General features: G+C 41.6%; 2 protein-coding genes across 2 annotated transcripts in view; both read right to left on the reverse strand.

The window, feature by feature from the left end:
* Positions 1-984: 984 nt before the first annotated feature.
* On the reverse strand, positions 985-5,245 carry LOC132455918 (bone morphogenetic protein 10-like). The gene is made up of 2 exons (XM_060049999.1): positions 4,633-5,245; positions 985-4,220 (listed from the first exon to the last, which is right to left on the reverse strand). The coding sequence occupies exons 1-2, from the start codon at positions 4,997-4,999 to the stop codon at positions 3,070-3,072; spliced, it is 1,518 nt and encodes a 505-aa protein (XP_059905982.1). The 5' UTR covers positions 5,000-5,245; the 3' UTR covers positions 985-3,069.
* A 2,142-nt stretch (positions 5,246-7,387) lies between these two features.
* Positions 7,388-16,806, reverse strand: part of LOC132455924 (splicing regulator ARVCF-like) — a 15,346-nt gene continuing 5,927 nt past the window's right edge. The window contains exons 5-13 of the mRNA XM_060050010.1: positions 16,642-16,759; positions 15,359-15,527; positions 11,856-11,983; positions 11,160-11,310; positions 10,786-10,978; positions 10,492-10,603; positions 10,155-10,242; positions 8,756-8,832; positions 7,388-8,331 (exon numbers count right to left, since the gene is read on the reverse strand). Coding sequence (XP_059905993.1) covers positions 8,239-8,331; positions 8,756-8,832; positions 10,155-10,242; positions 10,492-10,603; positions 10,786-10,978; positions 11,160-11,310; positions 11,856-11,983; positions 15,359-15,527; positions 16,642-16,759 — 1,129 coding nt within the window. The 3' untranslated portion in view covers positions 7,388-8,238. The remainder of the gene's footprint in view (positions 8,332-8,755; positions 8,833-10,154; positions 10,243-10,491; positions 10,604-10,785; positions 10,979-11,159; positions 11,311-11,855; positions 11,984-15,358; positions 15,528-16,641; positions 16,760-16,806) is intronic.

Consider the following 16,806-nt stretch of genomic DNA (forward strand, 5'->3'; position numbering starts at 1 on the left):
CGATTATTATTTCCATCCTGAATAGTCGTGAACGTCCCGCGGCCCCCAGGAGGCAGTGTCTGCCTCTAGTTCAGCACCAGGTCGATCCAAGATTCCTCAGTCAGTTCTGCATCACTTAACAATCCTGATGCCCAGAATTTATTAGAACACAAGTTCCGTGTATACAAATGATTAATCAACCAGCTATTTCATCGGAAAACTACCACACGAAAAACACGGATATTACCTATGTGGTTGAATACAGACACAACATAGGACCGTGTTGTTTCGAGTTGCGAGTTGATGTGACACTGATGTTGGGGGAGATGGGGGACATGATCATGGCTCGGCTTAAATGTTCAATGAATGACATGGCTAGAGTTGCTGCCCAGACGTTTACTTGGACAATTGTATTTTGTTGTGATCCTATAAAGGCCACCTGCTATAGTTAGAAAAGACAATGCAACAATATATTTGCTGTGCTTCGGTTTTGTGTCAAGGTAGGCTAGGACCCGACCCATGTTTATTGTGTCTGGTTTCACCCATCTTTAGATAATGCTGAACCTACTTTATTCCTACAGTAGTCGTACTGTAGCCTAGCACATCCTACCAGGAGACGTCGGTCAGTGAACTAAGGGAGGAGGCTCATCATTTTCAGTGGCTGGATAAGGTAGTCAAAACCTGTCAAAAGTTTTCTTGCTTATTTTGACACCAGATAAAATGCATTTTATTATCGGACACAAAACACAAGCATAACGAGCATAAACAGCAAGTCACCCATCGATGTGTAATGAATGGAGCCCCAGTTAGAAAAATGTAGCGTTATATCAGCAAATAATGTGTATAGCTTAGCGTGTCCTTGAACATCTGAGCATTACTGAGATTACGCTCATTGAAAAGGTGGACATAGTGGATCAAGGAAAAATGACTGAAAGTAGATCGAAATCCATGAAAGCAAATAAGAAATTATACACATAAAATGAGACCATGATGCATTTTCATAAATTATTTGTAGAGTTTTTATTTATTTAAATGTATTATAAACCAAAGTCTATTTCCCCAGTGAACAAATAATGGGTTGTTTTCTCTTGTGGCAATTTCAGCCTCAACTATTTCAGGCATCTTCTTCGTGACAAAGTCCTGTTGTGAAAGATGTTTCAGACCTTTGATATAAAGACATTTCCTAGTGGTTCAAATATAATTGATATAAATCGTCTCACCATTTCTCGCTCTCCTTTACATTGAGATATAAATCGAAAACATTTAACATGCTTAATGAAATTATTGATTTCAAAATGTCTTGTCTGGAATCAATCTTCTTATCTAAAATGCTTCTAGAATGCATAGAGAAAACCATTGCCTTTAAAACACATAACAGCAGATGATTTTAGCATAATACATTGGGATGCAGTCCCAAAAACTATTAGGATGGACCAATCCAAAGAAAATAAAATGATAAATGTATCACAACTTTTTCCATGGCAGGAATCAGGTGAGAGATAAAGCAGATAAACAACAGCAGATATATAACATCTAAAATATAAAACACACTGTCATTGTATTTTGATTATGAAAACATTGTAGTGCTAGTTTATTTTAGAAAAAATAGATGTATTATGCTATGACATAACTCATAAGCCATAAACACTATTCTTTAAAAATTCAGAATTCAGTATGTATAATAATAAGTACACACATTCATTGAACATTCATTCGAAACTATTTCAATTATTGAAATCACTGACAAATGTGATTGTTTTGGCACATTCTTCCTGTACCACAACATTAAAAGTAAAGGGAAAACTAAGAATAACAATTATTTTATTTAATATATATTTGTTTTATATATATATATATATATATATATATATATATATTATTTGAGAAACAATATTTGAATGAAAATGTGAAAACGTCATATCTTTCTTATTTTTATAAACCCTTTTTATACATCTCATATATTGCCAGCGTACCATCTTTTAAAATTCTCATAAGATAAACTGAGATATTCTATCCCCATTGGTTATCAATAAATATAATATTCCACATGCAAATGCATATCAAACTAAAAGCCCAACTGTGGGATGACGGCTTCGTTATGTACACTTGGCACGAACAAATCTTGATACATGAAGAATCCCATGCAGTTCAAATGTTCCACAATGCTAATCCCCTGTCCTTATCCACTTCCAACTGTTAACAGCATAAGCCCAACCAGCGATAAAATGACAGGTTTTTTGTTTTCCAGTTATCCGGTTGCCATGGTGTTGATATGGGGGGGCCTCAAAGCCCGTGCCCGTGTCAGTAAAAAAGGAAGTTGGCGGAGTCATGCCATACAAAACGCGCTCGTTGGCTAGCTCTACCCAGTATAAGACCTGCCGCTGGTGTTGGAGGCCCCATGTGACACCACCCTCTCCAGCCCCGCTGTCCACTTTGGGGGGGTTGGGGGGCGGCTCATCCTGAGTGGTGGTCTACAGGACTGCAGGTTCTGACACCTCCTTATCGCCTAACATGGAGGGCGGGGAAGAGGGGAATGGGGGGGGGGTGAGGAGTGAGGAGTGAGGCGCAGAGAGTGGATCGCGTGGCATGTGGCCCTAGGAGGTGAAGGGGGGTGGAGGCCGGGGCGGTGGGGTTCGCCACACTCAAGTCGTGGCCTGGTAGGGAGTCGTAGGGTTGTCCGGAAGCGAGTGTACTAATGTGTCTGCAAAGCAGCTCTCTGTGCATAGATGGCAGAGCCCTGAGAGGGATAAGAGACCCTGATGGGGGGGCGCCCTAAACATCTATTTCAGCACAGACCTTTGTCCTCCATGCTGCGTCTAATGTTTGCTTGCATTGTCTTACAAGCCGCCGAGAAAAAGTTAAGTCATCATTTCGAGATGATCTGAAACAGAATAAAAAAATATATACTATTCTATACTACGATACTAATACTATTTATCTATAGCTAGAAGCAGCAAATCTTGGGTATGTTTCTATATATATATAAATATTTAGATATATATAAAGTAAGTGCTGTTGAAGTTTAAGTAAAGCTTTCTATTATTCATTTATTTTTATATTTTTGATGGTGCGAAGTGTTGTCCACCAGAACTATCTGCATCCGCACTCGGCCACCACCATCCCCTCGTACTTGTGGTTGAACGTGACCACGCCGTTGTCGTGGTACAGCAGGGGGATGGGGTCCAGCTTGGTAGGCACGCAGCAGGCGGCGGAGGCCTTCTGCGGGCGCCTGAGGCTCAGCAGGGTCTGCACCATGGCGTGCTTGGTGGGGGACACCTCGGAGGTCATGGGCATGCTGCACACGCCGTTGCACTCGTAGGCCTCGTAGCCCAGCGGCTGGATCACCCACTGGTCCCAGCCGATGTCCTTGAAGTCCACGTAGAGTGGGGCGCGCTTGCAGGGTTCGGTTTTGGCGCCGCGGCGGACTCTGGTTGGCGGGGCCTGCTGCTGCTGCTGCTGCTGCTGCTGCTGCTGCTGCTGCTGCTGTTGATGCTGCTGGTGGTGGTGGTGGTGGTGGTGGTGGGAGTGGGATTGTTTATCTGGGTGTTTCTGGGAAGTGTGGCCCACGTTGTCATCGACAGCCTCCCAGACGCTATGCTGGTCCAGGTCGTCAGGAAGGAGATTTTCCTGTTCTGTCTTCCGGCTCGGATCTTTCCTATCCTGTTTGCGTTCGCTGGCCGGGTCGTCCGAGAACGCAACGATCAACGCGTTGCGGTTGCCTTCTACGTTTCGCTCGATGATGACGTCCTCTTCCTCCTCCGCCTCCTCCTCCTCTTCTTCTTCTTCTGTCCCCTCTGCTGCCATCCTGCCCTCTTCCTCCTCCTCCTCCTTCTCTTCTTCGTACCTCGGGGGCTTCTCGACGTGAACCTCCAGTCTGTGTGTCCCTGAACACCCAGACGACAGCCACATGTTCACGGCATGAGTCAGGTCAAATGACATCCAGTTATGACCTTTGGCATGGATCCGCTTGGTGGCCAGTCGCTCCATCTCCCACACCATCCCTTGATCCCCTCTCCCTCTCTGGCCAGTGACCGCCTCTTTTGTTGAAAGGTCCCCCTCGTGAATTTTGTATACGGTCACCTTGCGGTCAATGGCGGAGTGTGTGCTTGATATGGAGTGCCGCACGGCGGTGTAGAGACGGAGCTCAGCTAATCTTACGTGTTCGTGGTGGGGGACAGAGAGGTTGAACAAGAGGGGGTATATCCGTGTACCTCCAGCTGTCACTCTGTAGGGGGAGGAGTCTGAAATTAAAAAAGGATATAGTGTTTTGGTCTAGGGATGTTTATTTCGGGCTATTTGTGTTGAAACAGTTGAAACAGTTGAATCCAAGGCTTGCTGGCACGTCATTGAATTAGTAGGATGTTTAGGTTGAGACATGTTGAATACAATCATCTCCTTAGCATAGGAAATTAAAGTTGAATGCTACATTTAAAGAAATACATATTTTACTCAAATTTGGAAAATCAATGCAATATTTTCTGCCCTATACCCAATAGACAATATACACAAATTGCATTTTACAATTCAAAATAAATGATCTCTTCCAAGAATACAAAGCAATATGCATATCAATCGTAGAATGTTGCCACAACATTTATACAACAAATCGACCCTCTGTTCCTTGAACAGATTTAGACCAATAAAGCGTTGTACCTTGATTTTTGAAACTCCGCACAATGCTAGCCGAGGGCACTGCACTGAAGTCTTCGGCGAACTGGTTATAGAGCTCCAACATATAGTCGGCCGTCTCTTCGGGGGCCGTGCGGGGCCTTGTCCTGTGGGGCCCCTGCTCGGTGAGGTTCAGCGTGGACAGAAGCTGTGTGAGGAGGCCCTGGGCCTCTAGGTCATGGGTCCTCCGCTGGAGAGGGCTCTCGTGGAGATCTCTCCCCGGGGGTGACCTCCTGGGGTATTTCTCTGCGGAAAGGACCGGGCTGCTTACACCCAGGCCGTTGAACACCTCTAACAGCACTACCCCCAGATGGCAGCCGTACCACAGACAGTAGAACACCGAGAGAGTCATGGTGGTTCAGGGCGATCATAGGATGTGAACCAAAGTTTGAGTTCAGACACCCAGAATGAGAATCTGGCGAGATCCTCCGGAGAGGAGACCTGTGAGCTTGTGACCCCTTCCCAGGGTAGAGGCGCTCTTCTTGAGGGACGGGTAGGTCGGCGGTGGAGGGGTCTGGAGGAAAACAGCGTTGACCTTGTTAATCTTGTGATCGGGTGCGGAGGGCAATGGGCAGTGTTTTCCAATGTGGCGTGCTGACATGTTTGGAGATGTCAACCGAGGCCCTGCCTCTCTCTCTCTCTCTCTCTCTCTCTCTCTCTCTCTCTCTCTCTCTCTCTCTCTCTCTCTCTCTCTCTCTCTCTCTCTCTCTCTCTCTCTCTCTCTCTCTCTCTCTCTCTCTCTCTCTCTCTCTCTCTCTCCTCTCAGGTACTTATGACTCCCCATGACTGCTTATCTTCTATTTATTTTCTATTCGACCATACTTGGAAACTCGTTAAGCCATGGTTATCTGTGTAATAATGTAAGGACTTAATCATTAAGTGATATAAATATCAGCGAAATTGATTGATATAAATAAAAAGAAATTAAAAGAAACTAAATTGCTTGATTAATATAAATAAGTAGAACGGTAGTAGAGTAATCAACCATTTTAGCGCTATCTTAATTTTTACCAATAGCAAACCATCTTAACAGACTCTTCTTGATTGGTAATTATTTTCTAATTGTATAGGATGAATGTTGACTGAAATTTAGTTTTCTACTTTCTCCTGTTAAAGGCACCCAGTGCAACTTTCGAGGCTTAAAAATGAACATTCAATTTCTAGTCTTTTTTACACGTAGTAAGTTTCAATAACTCCATACCATTACATACCGACATTTAAGCAGCAAAGATGAGACGTCGTTGTGTGGTGAGAACTGATACAAAATCGATAACAACAACAATGCCGCCATTTTCTTTATTTTTTGTAACCTACAATAAATAAAGCAGGCTTCCAGTCAATGGAAAAATGGCTTCTCCCCACCGGCGATTATTGTTGTTTACGATTTTCTATCAGTTCTCACCACACAACGACGTCTCATCTTTGCTCCTTGAATGTCGATATGTAATGGTATGGAGTTATTGAAACTTACTACGTGTAAAAAAGACTAGAAATTGAATGTTTATTTTTCATTGAATGTTTACATAAAGTTGCACTGGGTGCCTTTAACGAATGACTTAATACTCAGTGTGTCTTAATGTATCTTATAATTTACTACCACAAGAGGTCAGAGTTCTCCCAGTTTGTATACCTCTGCTTCTATGTTTTTGTTTTCCTTTAAACAAGAAGGTAACCATGTTTTATATGCAGCACCATTTAAAAAGCACATTACAAAGTGTCTTAAAATAACTTTAATCAATCATTTAACCTAAAGTTTGTGAATGTGATTCATGCTTTTATTTGTTGACCTTTGACATTTTTTTCTTTATGTCTTGGTATAGATAAATGTACACTTGATATTAAGGGGGGCCTATGGATAATGAAGACAAAGGTAGCCCCGTCCTTTTGATTTTTGCAATTCTTGCAATTCTGTCTTAGTGCACTGCAGATACAAATACACACAAAAAAATAATATGTCCACTCGACAAACATTTTCAAACCTGTGCATTTTACATCTCACACGGGATGTTTTGTTCTGCGTCCTCGTTTGTAACGGACACTGATGTTGTTGATGCTGCACATGTTAAATCCATCGCAGCCGTGCTTACATCACTGCTTGCATAATTCGCGTGCATAATTCAGTTGCAACTAATGCACTATGTTAAACAATACAGCTGTTGAAGTTCTGCTAAAGCACGCAGAGCGTAGACAAAACAAGCGCTCTTACAAATGAGGACCCTCTCATCCAGGGTCATAACTAGGCTACAGACGAGCTCTGAACGGCGGGACATGTCAAAGATTCATTAGCGGCAGACCGCTAACGGTACATGCCAGACAGAAAACACATCCTTGAGTCTAATGCACTTTTTCAGACGTCTCTCTCTAAGTGATAGTGCATTTAGAAGGCAGACTTACGTTAGAGACCCATCACATCTCGAATGGAACCTATTCGATAACGACACTGATTGATTCATTACAATTTAATAATTGATTGTTTTAGTGTTTACAGTGGCTTTTTCCAGTTGCAAGTGCCATTAAAGTGGAAATAACTTATTTGTGATCTAAAGACGGCCATATAATAAGGCAGCTATTCTGAAAGCTGGCTTATATGGGCGTATGATGGCCTATTGTTATCAGACGCTGATAGCGTCTGATAACAGTTCTGATAGCCTATTGATAATATTTTTTTATTGTTCTAAACCTAACTGTTGAGCTCCTAACTCTAAGCAACTAGCCTACTACCAGAAAAAAAGAAATATAATTATTAATGAGAAATCATGGACTTTATTATCATTTTCCATTCAGCATAGTATTGCAAAAGGACGACTGCAAAGCAAAAGTTAGTTCTGCCACTATTAAATGTAGGACGGCCAATTACAGTTAGCTAATACACAGCTTCTTTGTTAACTGGATAACAACATCCACAACTATTAATAAATATGAGTATAACAATAAATATTACAATAGAAAAACCTTCATTTAGAATATTAACAATCTTTTATTACACATGTACAATCCCATTGTCTTATCATTAAAGAGGTGTTTTAACAAATATACTAGGTTATGAATAATTATCAGAATAACAAGTAATTTGGAGTCACCAGTGTCTATCACTAAATGCTTATTATTTTATGACTGAAAAATATTGAAAATATTTGAATTTATATTTTATAGTTCCTCAATAATTTCATTTGAGGAATTTATAACTTTAATAAATTGCCCATAGTTTAACTGCTACTATATTAACTATAGAGTCCTCTCTTCATTATTTGTAATAAAATGTACATAGTATATATAAGTTCAGGTGGGATTCAATTTTGAGCCTTAAACCTGCACTATGTAAATTTTTAGAAGTGGATCAGATAAAACAATTTTTAGGGAAAAATTCTCTGGATGGATTGACTCGTTAATAACTGTGTTTTATTCTACAGAAACTTTCTAGTTCAGATATTTTCTTAATAGCTGCTGTAGAAAAGTTACATAGTGCAGGTTTAATGTTCCCTGCACACCTCATTTCAGATTACGAGTCTTTCAGTATTTCCATCTGGAAATGTTTGATCAAAATCCATATAATACCAGTAAAAAAAAGTCTGCTTGTTTCTGCTGTTAACTTCAGACCCAGGAGTCAAGTGGTGGAGGTTTGCTGTCCACCAGTCCGACCGCAGGCCGCCCCGTGCGTATGAAATGTTTTCTCTCACCAATAGCCTATAAGAAGAAAAGGAAGTCACATATAATTTATACAGCCAATATAAGAACACATATCCATATATAACTTGAATAGCCTATATACGAAAATATGGATCCATTAACTTAATCCCTGTATGCAAACATATAAAGTTATATATAAAAATATATTGACTATATAACAACTTATATGGACTAAATTACTTATATTGCCATATAAGAACATATATTGCCATATGCAACACATATAGCCATATATAAAGCATATAGCCTATATACAAACACATACCACCACAGTATTGATATTTCACATGTTTGTTTTCAGCCGCTCCATCACTTTTAATAAGAGAGACATAGACCTAGTTCTGCCTTGGAATTGACCCGTGTTCACAAACTGCATAGCAAGTGGGTTACTTCTGCTATTTTTAGGGGGGAAAGAAAATACCTGTTGAGGCTCTCTCTCCATGATGGCTGCCTTTGCATCTCCCGTCCTGTCGCTTTGCTCTAATGTGGTGTACCCATCTGTGAGGAATAATAATGATACATAAAATTAAGTTGATATAAAAGAATAACATAGTATAGTTATTATGTATCCTTAATCTCAGATACAGCCGTTCTACTATGTTTGAGCAGAACCTCTGGGGGAAGACGGCACAGACCCTGTGACGGAAACCAGACACGCAGGCAAGTTTCCTGATTCATTACGGATATTCAATCGAAGAAAACAAATTCATGTGAGTGGATGACCATTTAAGAAGGGGATTCATTCATCAATAACCGACAACTTACAGTTCCCTGCTGCCAGCACCATGAGTGCTATAATCAAAGAGGAAGCAAAAATCTGCATTCCCTGAAATTTGAGCTCGCCTGCTATCAGACTTTAGATATACAGTAACCATGATGGCATATTTGTAAGACCATTTTCGGCCAAATACCCATTTGTGCTGTTAAAGCCAAATCAGGATAAATTATAATGAATCAAGGCTGCATATGATCTTTAATAAGGTCAGATTCAGTCGAGACCTTAGAAGAGTTGAATCATTCGCATGGTGTAATTTAAAAAGCTCCCCGAATGCCCAGTCTTTTAAACCCCTTAAAAAGATTAGCTCTGAAACTCTGTAAGAGTTACTCTGTTACAAATGCATTTTATGAGGAATTATATATTTGATTGAACAATATATATGGATCACTGATGTTGCTATTAATTTACGTAAGTGGTCATTAGGATACTGCTTAACCATGAGCCAATACGTTGCTATGAATCATGCCCACTCGATTTTTCAACAAGGTCGTTTTTTTGGTAACACATTGCCTTTATAAAAGTGTGTTGAGTGCAGACTAAAACATTTAATGTTTCAATATAAAATAAATCTATGATTATATGGCACTACTGTCTGCTCTAAATTTGATGAATACTTCTCCAAATCCGATGTAGCACCATAAAATCACTCCATGACGAATGGGTGATGTCACAAATCATCATGGGTTCCCATCACCAACTCTCTCACGAGAAGGAAGAAAATGGCTCCAAGTAGGGGACAGATTGGACTAAGAAGATCTCCCTTGTTAGAATACTTTTCAAATTAACGATGACATATGACTCATCTCAGACGGTGCCCCTACGGGAGAGCTCATTTGAAGTCGCTGACGGAGAAAACACGTAACGACAACTTCTGGTGGAACGAATTCTGAGTGTACGGCTTCATCTCCAGAAGGTTCAATCACAACCAGACACTTAAATAAGACCAGACACTTGAATAAATAAGACAACCATAGGCCTATAGTGTGGTACGGAGGTCAGGATGATGAGTCATCCCACAAAGACCCACATGCTATTTACTTACCGGTGTTTTTCTCCATGAGAGGCAGGGTTATCTCATCGTTGCCTTGCTTTCCACCCTTTGACTTTTTGGAGGAACCGGAGCTAACAGGCTTTTTGAATGAAAAAGCAGAATGTCAAATTGGAAATCACCAATATGGCTTCATGAAGTATGCAACAGTTATTGGTTTTATGTTCAGACTTCAAACTTATTTTGTATTTTGTAAAATACTTTGCTGTAACTAACCCAATCCAGATATGATCCAGAAAAAACTACAGCCACAAATGGGCTCAAAAGGGTCAACAGAGTTCTGTTGGAGTTTTCATTGATCTCAGGTCGATTAAATAAATCATTATTTTACCTTGAAGAGGCTCTTCTTCCAGCCGGCCTTGTACAGGTTGGTCCTCAGGTCCTTGTAAGACCATATTGTCTGGAGAACATGAGCAGCTGCTTTGATCTCGCGTGACGATTGGCTGATAAACGGAAAACCAACGATAAAGAAAAATACCTCAATACGAGCGGAAATGCTTGCAGCGGAAAAAATATAGAACATCAAAGGAACCCGGAACTTGTGAATGACGTCGTTTTCCTATTATTCTAACCTTCAACGACCATATGCTCAACATACCATCGAAAAAAAAAAACAGGCACACACCTGGTCTTGTTGATGGCCACCAGCTTGTGAATAGCTTGTCCTTGAATGAGGGCGCGGGCGTTGTCCTGGTTGTCGGTGATGATCTCGTGGATGGTGTTCAGGATGGACACCACCGTGTCTCCCTCAAGGTTCTTGGCCGGGTGCTGCTGCCCACAGGGGAGGTTCCCCACCAGGTCCCTAATGGCATAGTTCCCTGCAGGAGGACACAGGCGGACCATCGGGGGGGTGTGAGTGTGTGTGTGTGTGTGTGTCTGTGTCTGTGTCTGTGTGTGTGTGTGTGTGTGTGTGTGTGTGTGTGTGTGTGTGTGTGTGTGTGTGTGTGTGTGTGTGTGTGTGTGTGTGTGTGTGTGTGTGTGTGTGTGTGTGTAGTGTACCTATGATGTCCTTATTCCGTCTATCTATGGCAAGGTTGCGGAGAGCAATAGACACGGCTCGTAGGACTTTGTCGGCGTCTGCACGCAGCAGGTCCACCAGGATAGGAAGGCCTTTCTCCTTCCTCACTGTAGCGCGGATGTAGCTGGACCACTGGGAATACACACACACAGCACTTATATGTAGCGAGCTGCAATCAAATACCTTGTTTCATGTATTATGAACTTTCATGTGTCAGGGTATTTTTGGTCAAGTTCAGTAAAGTTATCCTCAAAGTGCGTTAGAAGAATGCATCATGGACAATGCATTCACGCACACAAAACACATACAGTACTTACAAAAAGACACGCACACGCATACTTCAGTCGGATACATACACACCCCTCCCCTCTAACAGACTGTATATAATATATCACATTTATGTGTTTTTGTATGTCTATGTTTGTGTGTGTGTGTGTGTGTGTGTGTTTGTCTGTGTCTGTGTGTGTGTCTGTGTGTGTCTGTGTGTGTGTCTATGTGTGTATGTGCTCGTGTGTGTGTGTCTGTCTATCTGTGTGTATGTGCTTGTGCGTGTGCGTCTGTCTATCTGTGTGTGTGTGTGTGTGTGTGTGTGTGTGTGTGTGTGTGTGTGTGTGTGTGTGTGTGTGTGTGTGTGTGTGTGTGTGTGTGTGTGTGTGTGTGTGGTGATGTCCACTCACAGCCCAGTGTCCCGCTGAGAGGTTCTGCAGGGCTCCGGCGGCGGCCTCCAGGGTGTTGTGGTTCTGACTGCAGGTCAGCAGGGACAGGTAGAGCCTCACCACCTCCGGCTGGTACAGCAACTCCAGACCTGCAGGCCACACAGGGGGAGGGGTGAGACCCAGGGAGAGAGGGAGGGAGAGAGAGAGAGAGAGAGAGAGAGAGAGAGAGAGAGATGTACATACATACATACATACATACATACATACATACATACATACATACATACATACATACATACATACATACATACATACATACATACATACGTACGTACGTACGTACATACATGCATACACACAAACAAACTATTAATGCAGTATAATTTCTATTCAGGGTTGTATTATGTATGTGCAGTGGTCTGTGTACCCTCCAACCAATCCAGCAGGAGCATTGCATCTCATTGTAGTCGGCTGCATCATGGAGGAAACCTTTCTAAAGCATGACAGGATTCTGTCCACCAGGCGTGTTTTTCTAAGTATCTGCTTGCTTCGGTGGCTGTTCTGAATCTAAAGTCCGCCTAAAGTACGCACCCCTGCTAAAAAACACTTTCTGGTAGCTGTGTGCTGTGTATATATATACAGGCACATACATAATGGAACATAAACTGTTTAAGACAAGCCAAATATTGAGGTTGATGAATATTGATGAGCGCGGTGGAACATTTTCAGCTACAGATTTGCCGTTTTGCATTTAAAACAATGTACCTTAACTTTGGGACTACGGCCTGCATTGGAAAAAAAAATGGAGATGAAATTAATTTACATTAATTTGATATGCAACTATTGCGTCTAGTTACCAAATAGTCTTTCTCGGGTGGAGTAAATTGGTACTGGCTGAATCAAAGAGCAATTGCGTGTGGTAAATACTACGGGAGTGTGTTATAGAGTGAAAACACCTGGGTTTCAACTAATGCTAGGCTCCTTATTGAGTTAATTTATACAAGAAAAATAACAAGTAAAGAATAATGCAAGCCTGGAGCTGTTTTTAACCCTTTAAAAGGGGATTTATTTAAAACATAGATACCGCTTGTATATACGCCAAGAAAATCCTGTATAAACCGACATTGCTTACATTTTCATCACATGCTTGAAGCCTTTCAATTATAGAGCAACTTTAATTAAAGTAAGTAGTGTTTAGAGGTTATATAACGATGACCGAGTAGTTAATTTAATTCATTCTCCTTCCAAGACTGTAAAGCGATGTCCTCTGCCTCTCTAAGCTTCTGTTTTGGTTCGACCTATCAAAGTCTTACATGTCCTACTGACCCGGAAGCAATGCAGCTCCACTCTAATAGCAATACAACTACACTCTAATAGCAATACAACTACACTCTAATAGCAATACAACTACACTCTAATAGCAATACAACTACACTCTAATAGCAATACAACTACACACTAATAGCAATACAACTACACTCTAATAGCAATACAACTACACACTAATAGCAATACAACTACACTCTAATAGCAATACAACTACACTCTAATAGCAATACAACTACACTCTAATAGCAATACAACTACACTCTAATAGCAATACAACTACACTCTAATAGCAATACAACTACACTCTAATAGCAATACAACTACACTCTAATAGCAATACAACTACACTCTAATAGCAATACAACTACACTCTAATAGCAATACAACTACACTCTAATAGCAATACAACTACACTCTAATAGCAATACAACTACACTCTAATAGCAATACAACTACACTCTAATAGCAATACAACTACACTCTAATAGCAATACAACTACACTCTAATAGCAATACAACTACACTCTAATAGCAATGCAAACACACTCTAATAGCAATACAACTACACTCTAATAGCAATACAACTACACTCTAATAGCAATACAACTACACTCTAATATCATAACAACTACACTCGAATAGCAATGCAAAAATATTCTAATAGAAATGCAACTAAAAGCTAATAGCAATGTGACCACACTCTAATAGCAATGCAACTAACCTCTAATAGACCCTTTTCACAGAGGCATGATTGTAGGATAAACACAGCTATCGCTCATTACACTGAGTACGGGCCTGCTGCTTTAACAGGGCATTGTTAAAGCATTATTTTTTCCACAATGTCTTGTTTTTTTTTAAACGATTTATGATGACTATATGCTCTGTAAGGTGACCTTGGGTGTCTTGAAAGGCGCCTCTAAATTAAATGTATCATTATTATTATTATTATTGTGGGTAGACTAAACTAAAGGCTCGAAGGAGCAGACCCATAATTAGTGTTATGAGCGACACTTGTGTTGGTCCAACGATGTCACCTCAATGAAAATGGTGCACATCGCAGAAGCAAACAGGTTGAAACATACTGGAACGACTTTCACCATTGGGGTACGCAAAGCCCGGGGGAAAGGGTCGTTTAAGTGGGTAGTGGGGCTAGAGTACTGGGACTCATAACACCGAAAGGTACTGGACTCGATCCCCAATGTCCGCTGCCTACAGAGCCTATAAGATGACTAACCCCTACCTGCTCACTAATACATCTACTTTGTGATTGCATGCTGTCGCTGTGGATAAAAGCCCTTTCTAAATGACTGGATGGAATAGAATGGTGCAAGTATATGGCGGTAATTGCACTGGGTCAAAGGGGATATTGATTATAGGTTTTAGGAGTATAGGTTTATAAGACATTATGGGCAGTGGGGACAGTAACGTGGAGCATCACTTCAACATTGTTTTGGGCTTGGAATCCAACTCCTTGATCACAGCTTTCTCTACAGCAGAGTTCAACAGGAGTTCATCCGTCTCCACAGGGTAGAGAGGGTGGAATAAATAGAAGGGTCCAAACTAAATGAAATATAACTTCAAGATGATATAGCGCCCCGGCACATCAAGCAAAGACATTTCTAATTTGGTAATTAGAATAAGAATCGATTTTTTTTCTCTAATGGCTGGTTTGTTGTTGTGATTTTAACACAATTTGTCTTCAATGAATAATTGCATGATAAACCAGCAGTAGTGAACTCACTGGATTGCTATCGATTTTAATCCATACAATCAATGCATATGTTACAAGCCTGACAGAAGTGCTATGTTAAGCAAACAACTTATTCTTTCATTGCTGTTACAGTTTCCAATTACTTAATTAATACCTCTACATCGTGATACCTGTGGAGGGATTTAATGACTTGAGATTGATTAGCCTCCATGAAAATTGAATTCAGAGAGCGAGGCAGTTCATTTGGATACACTTTAGATTAGCTTTGCACGCTGCGATTTTTTAATCCATACATTTGATTAGGTTAAATGCGTATAAATACGATTTCAGCCGTAGAAAAATCAAAAAATAAACGTATCGTTTAAAAAAAAACTCTCATATCAAGAGAAAGTTGAGTGAGTCCAAAAAAACAAAAACAAACAAACAGCAGCTGCAGAGACAGCCTAGCCTAGCGTCAGTGGCACTATGGTGCGGTGCTACCAACCTTTGGCTCTTTTCCCGCTCAAACTGTCGGCCTCCTGCTTCTTCTTCTGCTGCCCTCCGGGGCGGGACAACAGGTTGAGGTGGGGCTCCTGGAAGCGCTCCGCTCCTGGCACCTCCTTGTGAACGTGATAGGACAGGTTCCGCAGGATGCATACGCAGTTCTCTACGGACTACAGTAGAGGGGAAAGATAGAATAAACAAATAGAAGATGGGGAAATTACTTTAGGCACAGGGCCAATTTTAGGATTGTGCAGGCTTGCAGCTTGATTATTTTTGGAGCACTATTTGTATATGGTGTGTGTGTGTGTGTGTGTGTGTGTGTGTGTGTGTGTGTGTGTGTGTGTGTGTGTGTGTGTGTGTGTGTGTGTGTGTGTGTGTGTGTGTGTGTGTGTGTGTGTGTGTGTGTGTGTGTGTGTGAGAGAGAGCCTGCGTGTGTCTATGAGACAATTACAGACAATTACGAAGAGTACAAAACCTACTGTGCTCAAATAGAAATAGAATATGCTGTAGGCTACCATTAAAGTTAAAAGCATCCCAAATAACAACAAACAACATAATAGCTCAAAAGCGTCATACAAAACATCCCACAAAATAATCCCAACAACACTGTCTTCTACGTGCAACAAATGTAAAATACTTTTACAACGCATTTCAATACTTTTACAACAAATGTAAACTACTTTTACAATCCCACGAAGCAGCTGCAGTCTGCAACTGTAAAGCCATCACAATTCTGTGCTACTACACCCCCGTTACACCATGGCATCAGCCACTCTGTTCTACTTCCATCAGTGTCCACGCCGTTTACAAATCCTCCAAGACAACAGTATTTGTATTAAACAACAAACTCCATAAACTGATCCATAAATCGCCAACGTGCATAATGCATATCATATCGCTACCCAAATGAGTCACATCCACAGCATTTAGGCCTGTTCCGACTGAGGGACTTCTTGGAAAGCGGCTCAGTGTTTTGGCTATGCCCACCCATTAGCGTCGACCAGTTAGGAGCGGCTCAGAAAGCTGCTACCCCAAGGCAGGTACTACCTGGGCAACTAACTAGGCCGCTAAACTGTGAAGTTGGGCGGACCCTCTCTCCCAAGCCACACCCATAGGGGGAGTGGCTTGTCACAAATAAAAAAACTCGCTCAGTCGGAACGCGCCTTTTGTCTCCCGACCGTTCTACCCAAGCCTAGTCAGGGTCGTCATTAAACAGTCCTCCAGAGTGGAGCCTATTAACTGGTTGGGGCCGGGGGGGCTGAACAGGATGAACCGGGGGCTGACCTTGTTGTCGGTCTCGCCGTTGACCACGGCCGAGTGCAGCGCGTGGAGCAGCGCGTCCACCAGCCCCTCGCACTCACGCAGCCGCTGCCGCGCCTCCGCCCCGTCAGAACTCACGTTCCTATGGAAACAGCAGTGTCAGCCGTGCGTCGGGATCTTTTCTTTTTT

The sequence above is a fragment of the Gadus macrocephalus genome, chromosome 4 (genome assembly GCF_031168955.1).
Source record: "Gadus macrocephalus chromosome 4, ASM3116895v1".
NCBI lineage: Eukaryota > Metazoa > Chordata > Actinopteri > Gadiformes > Gadidae > Gadus > Gadus macrocephalus.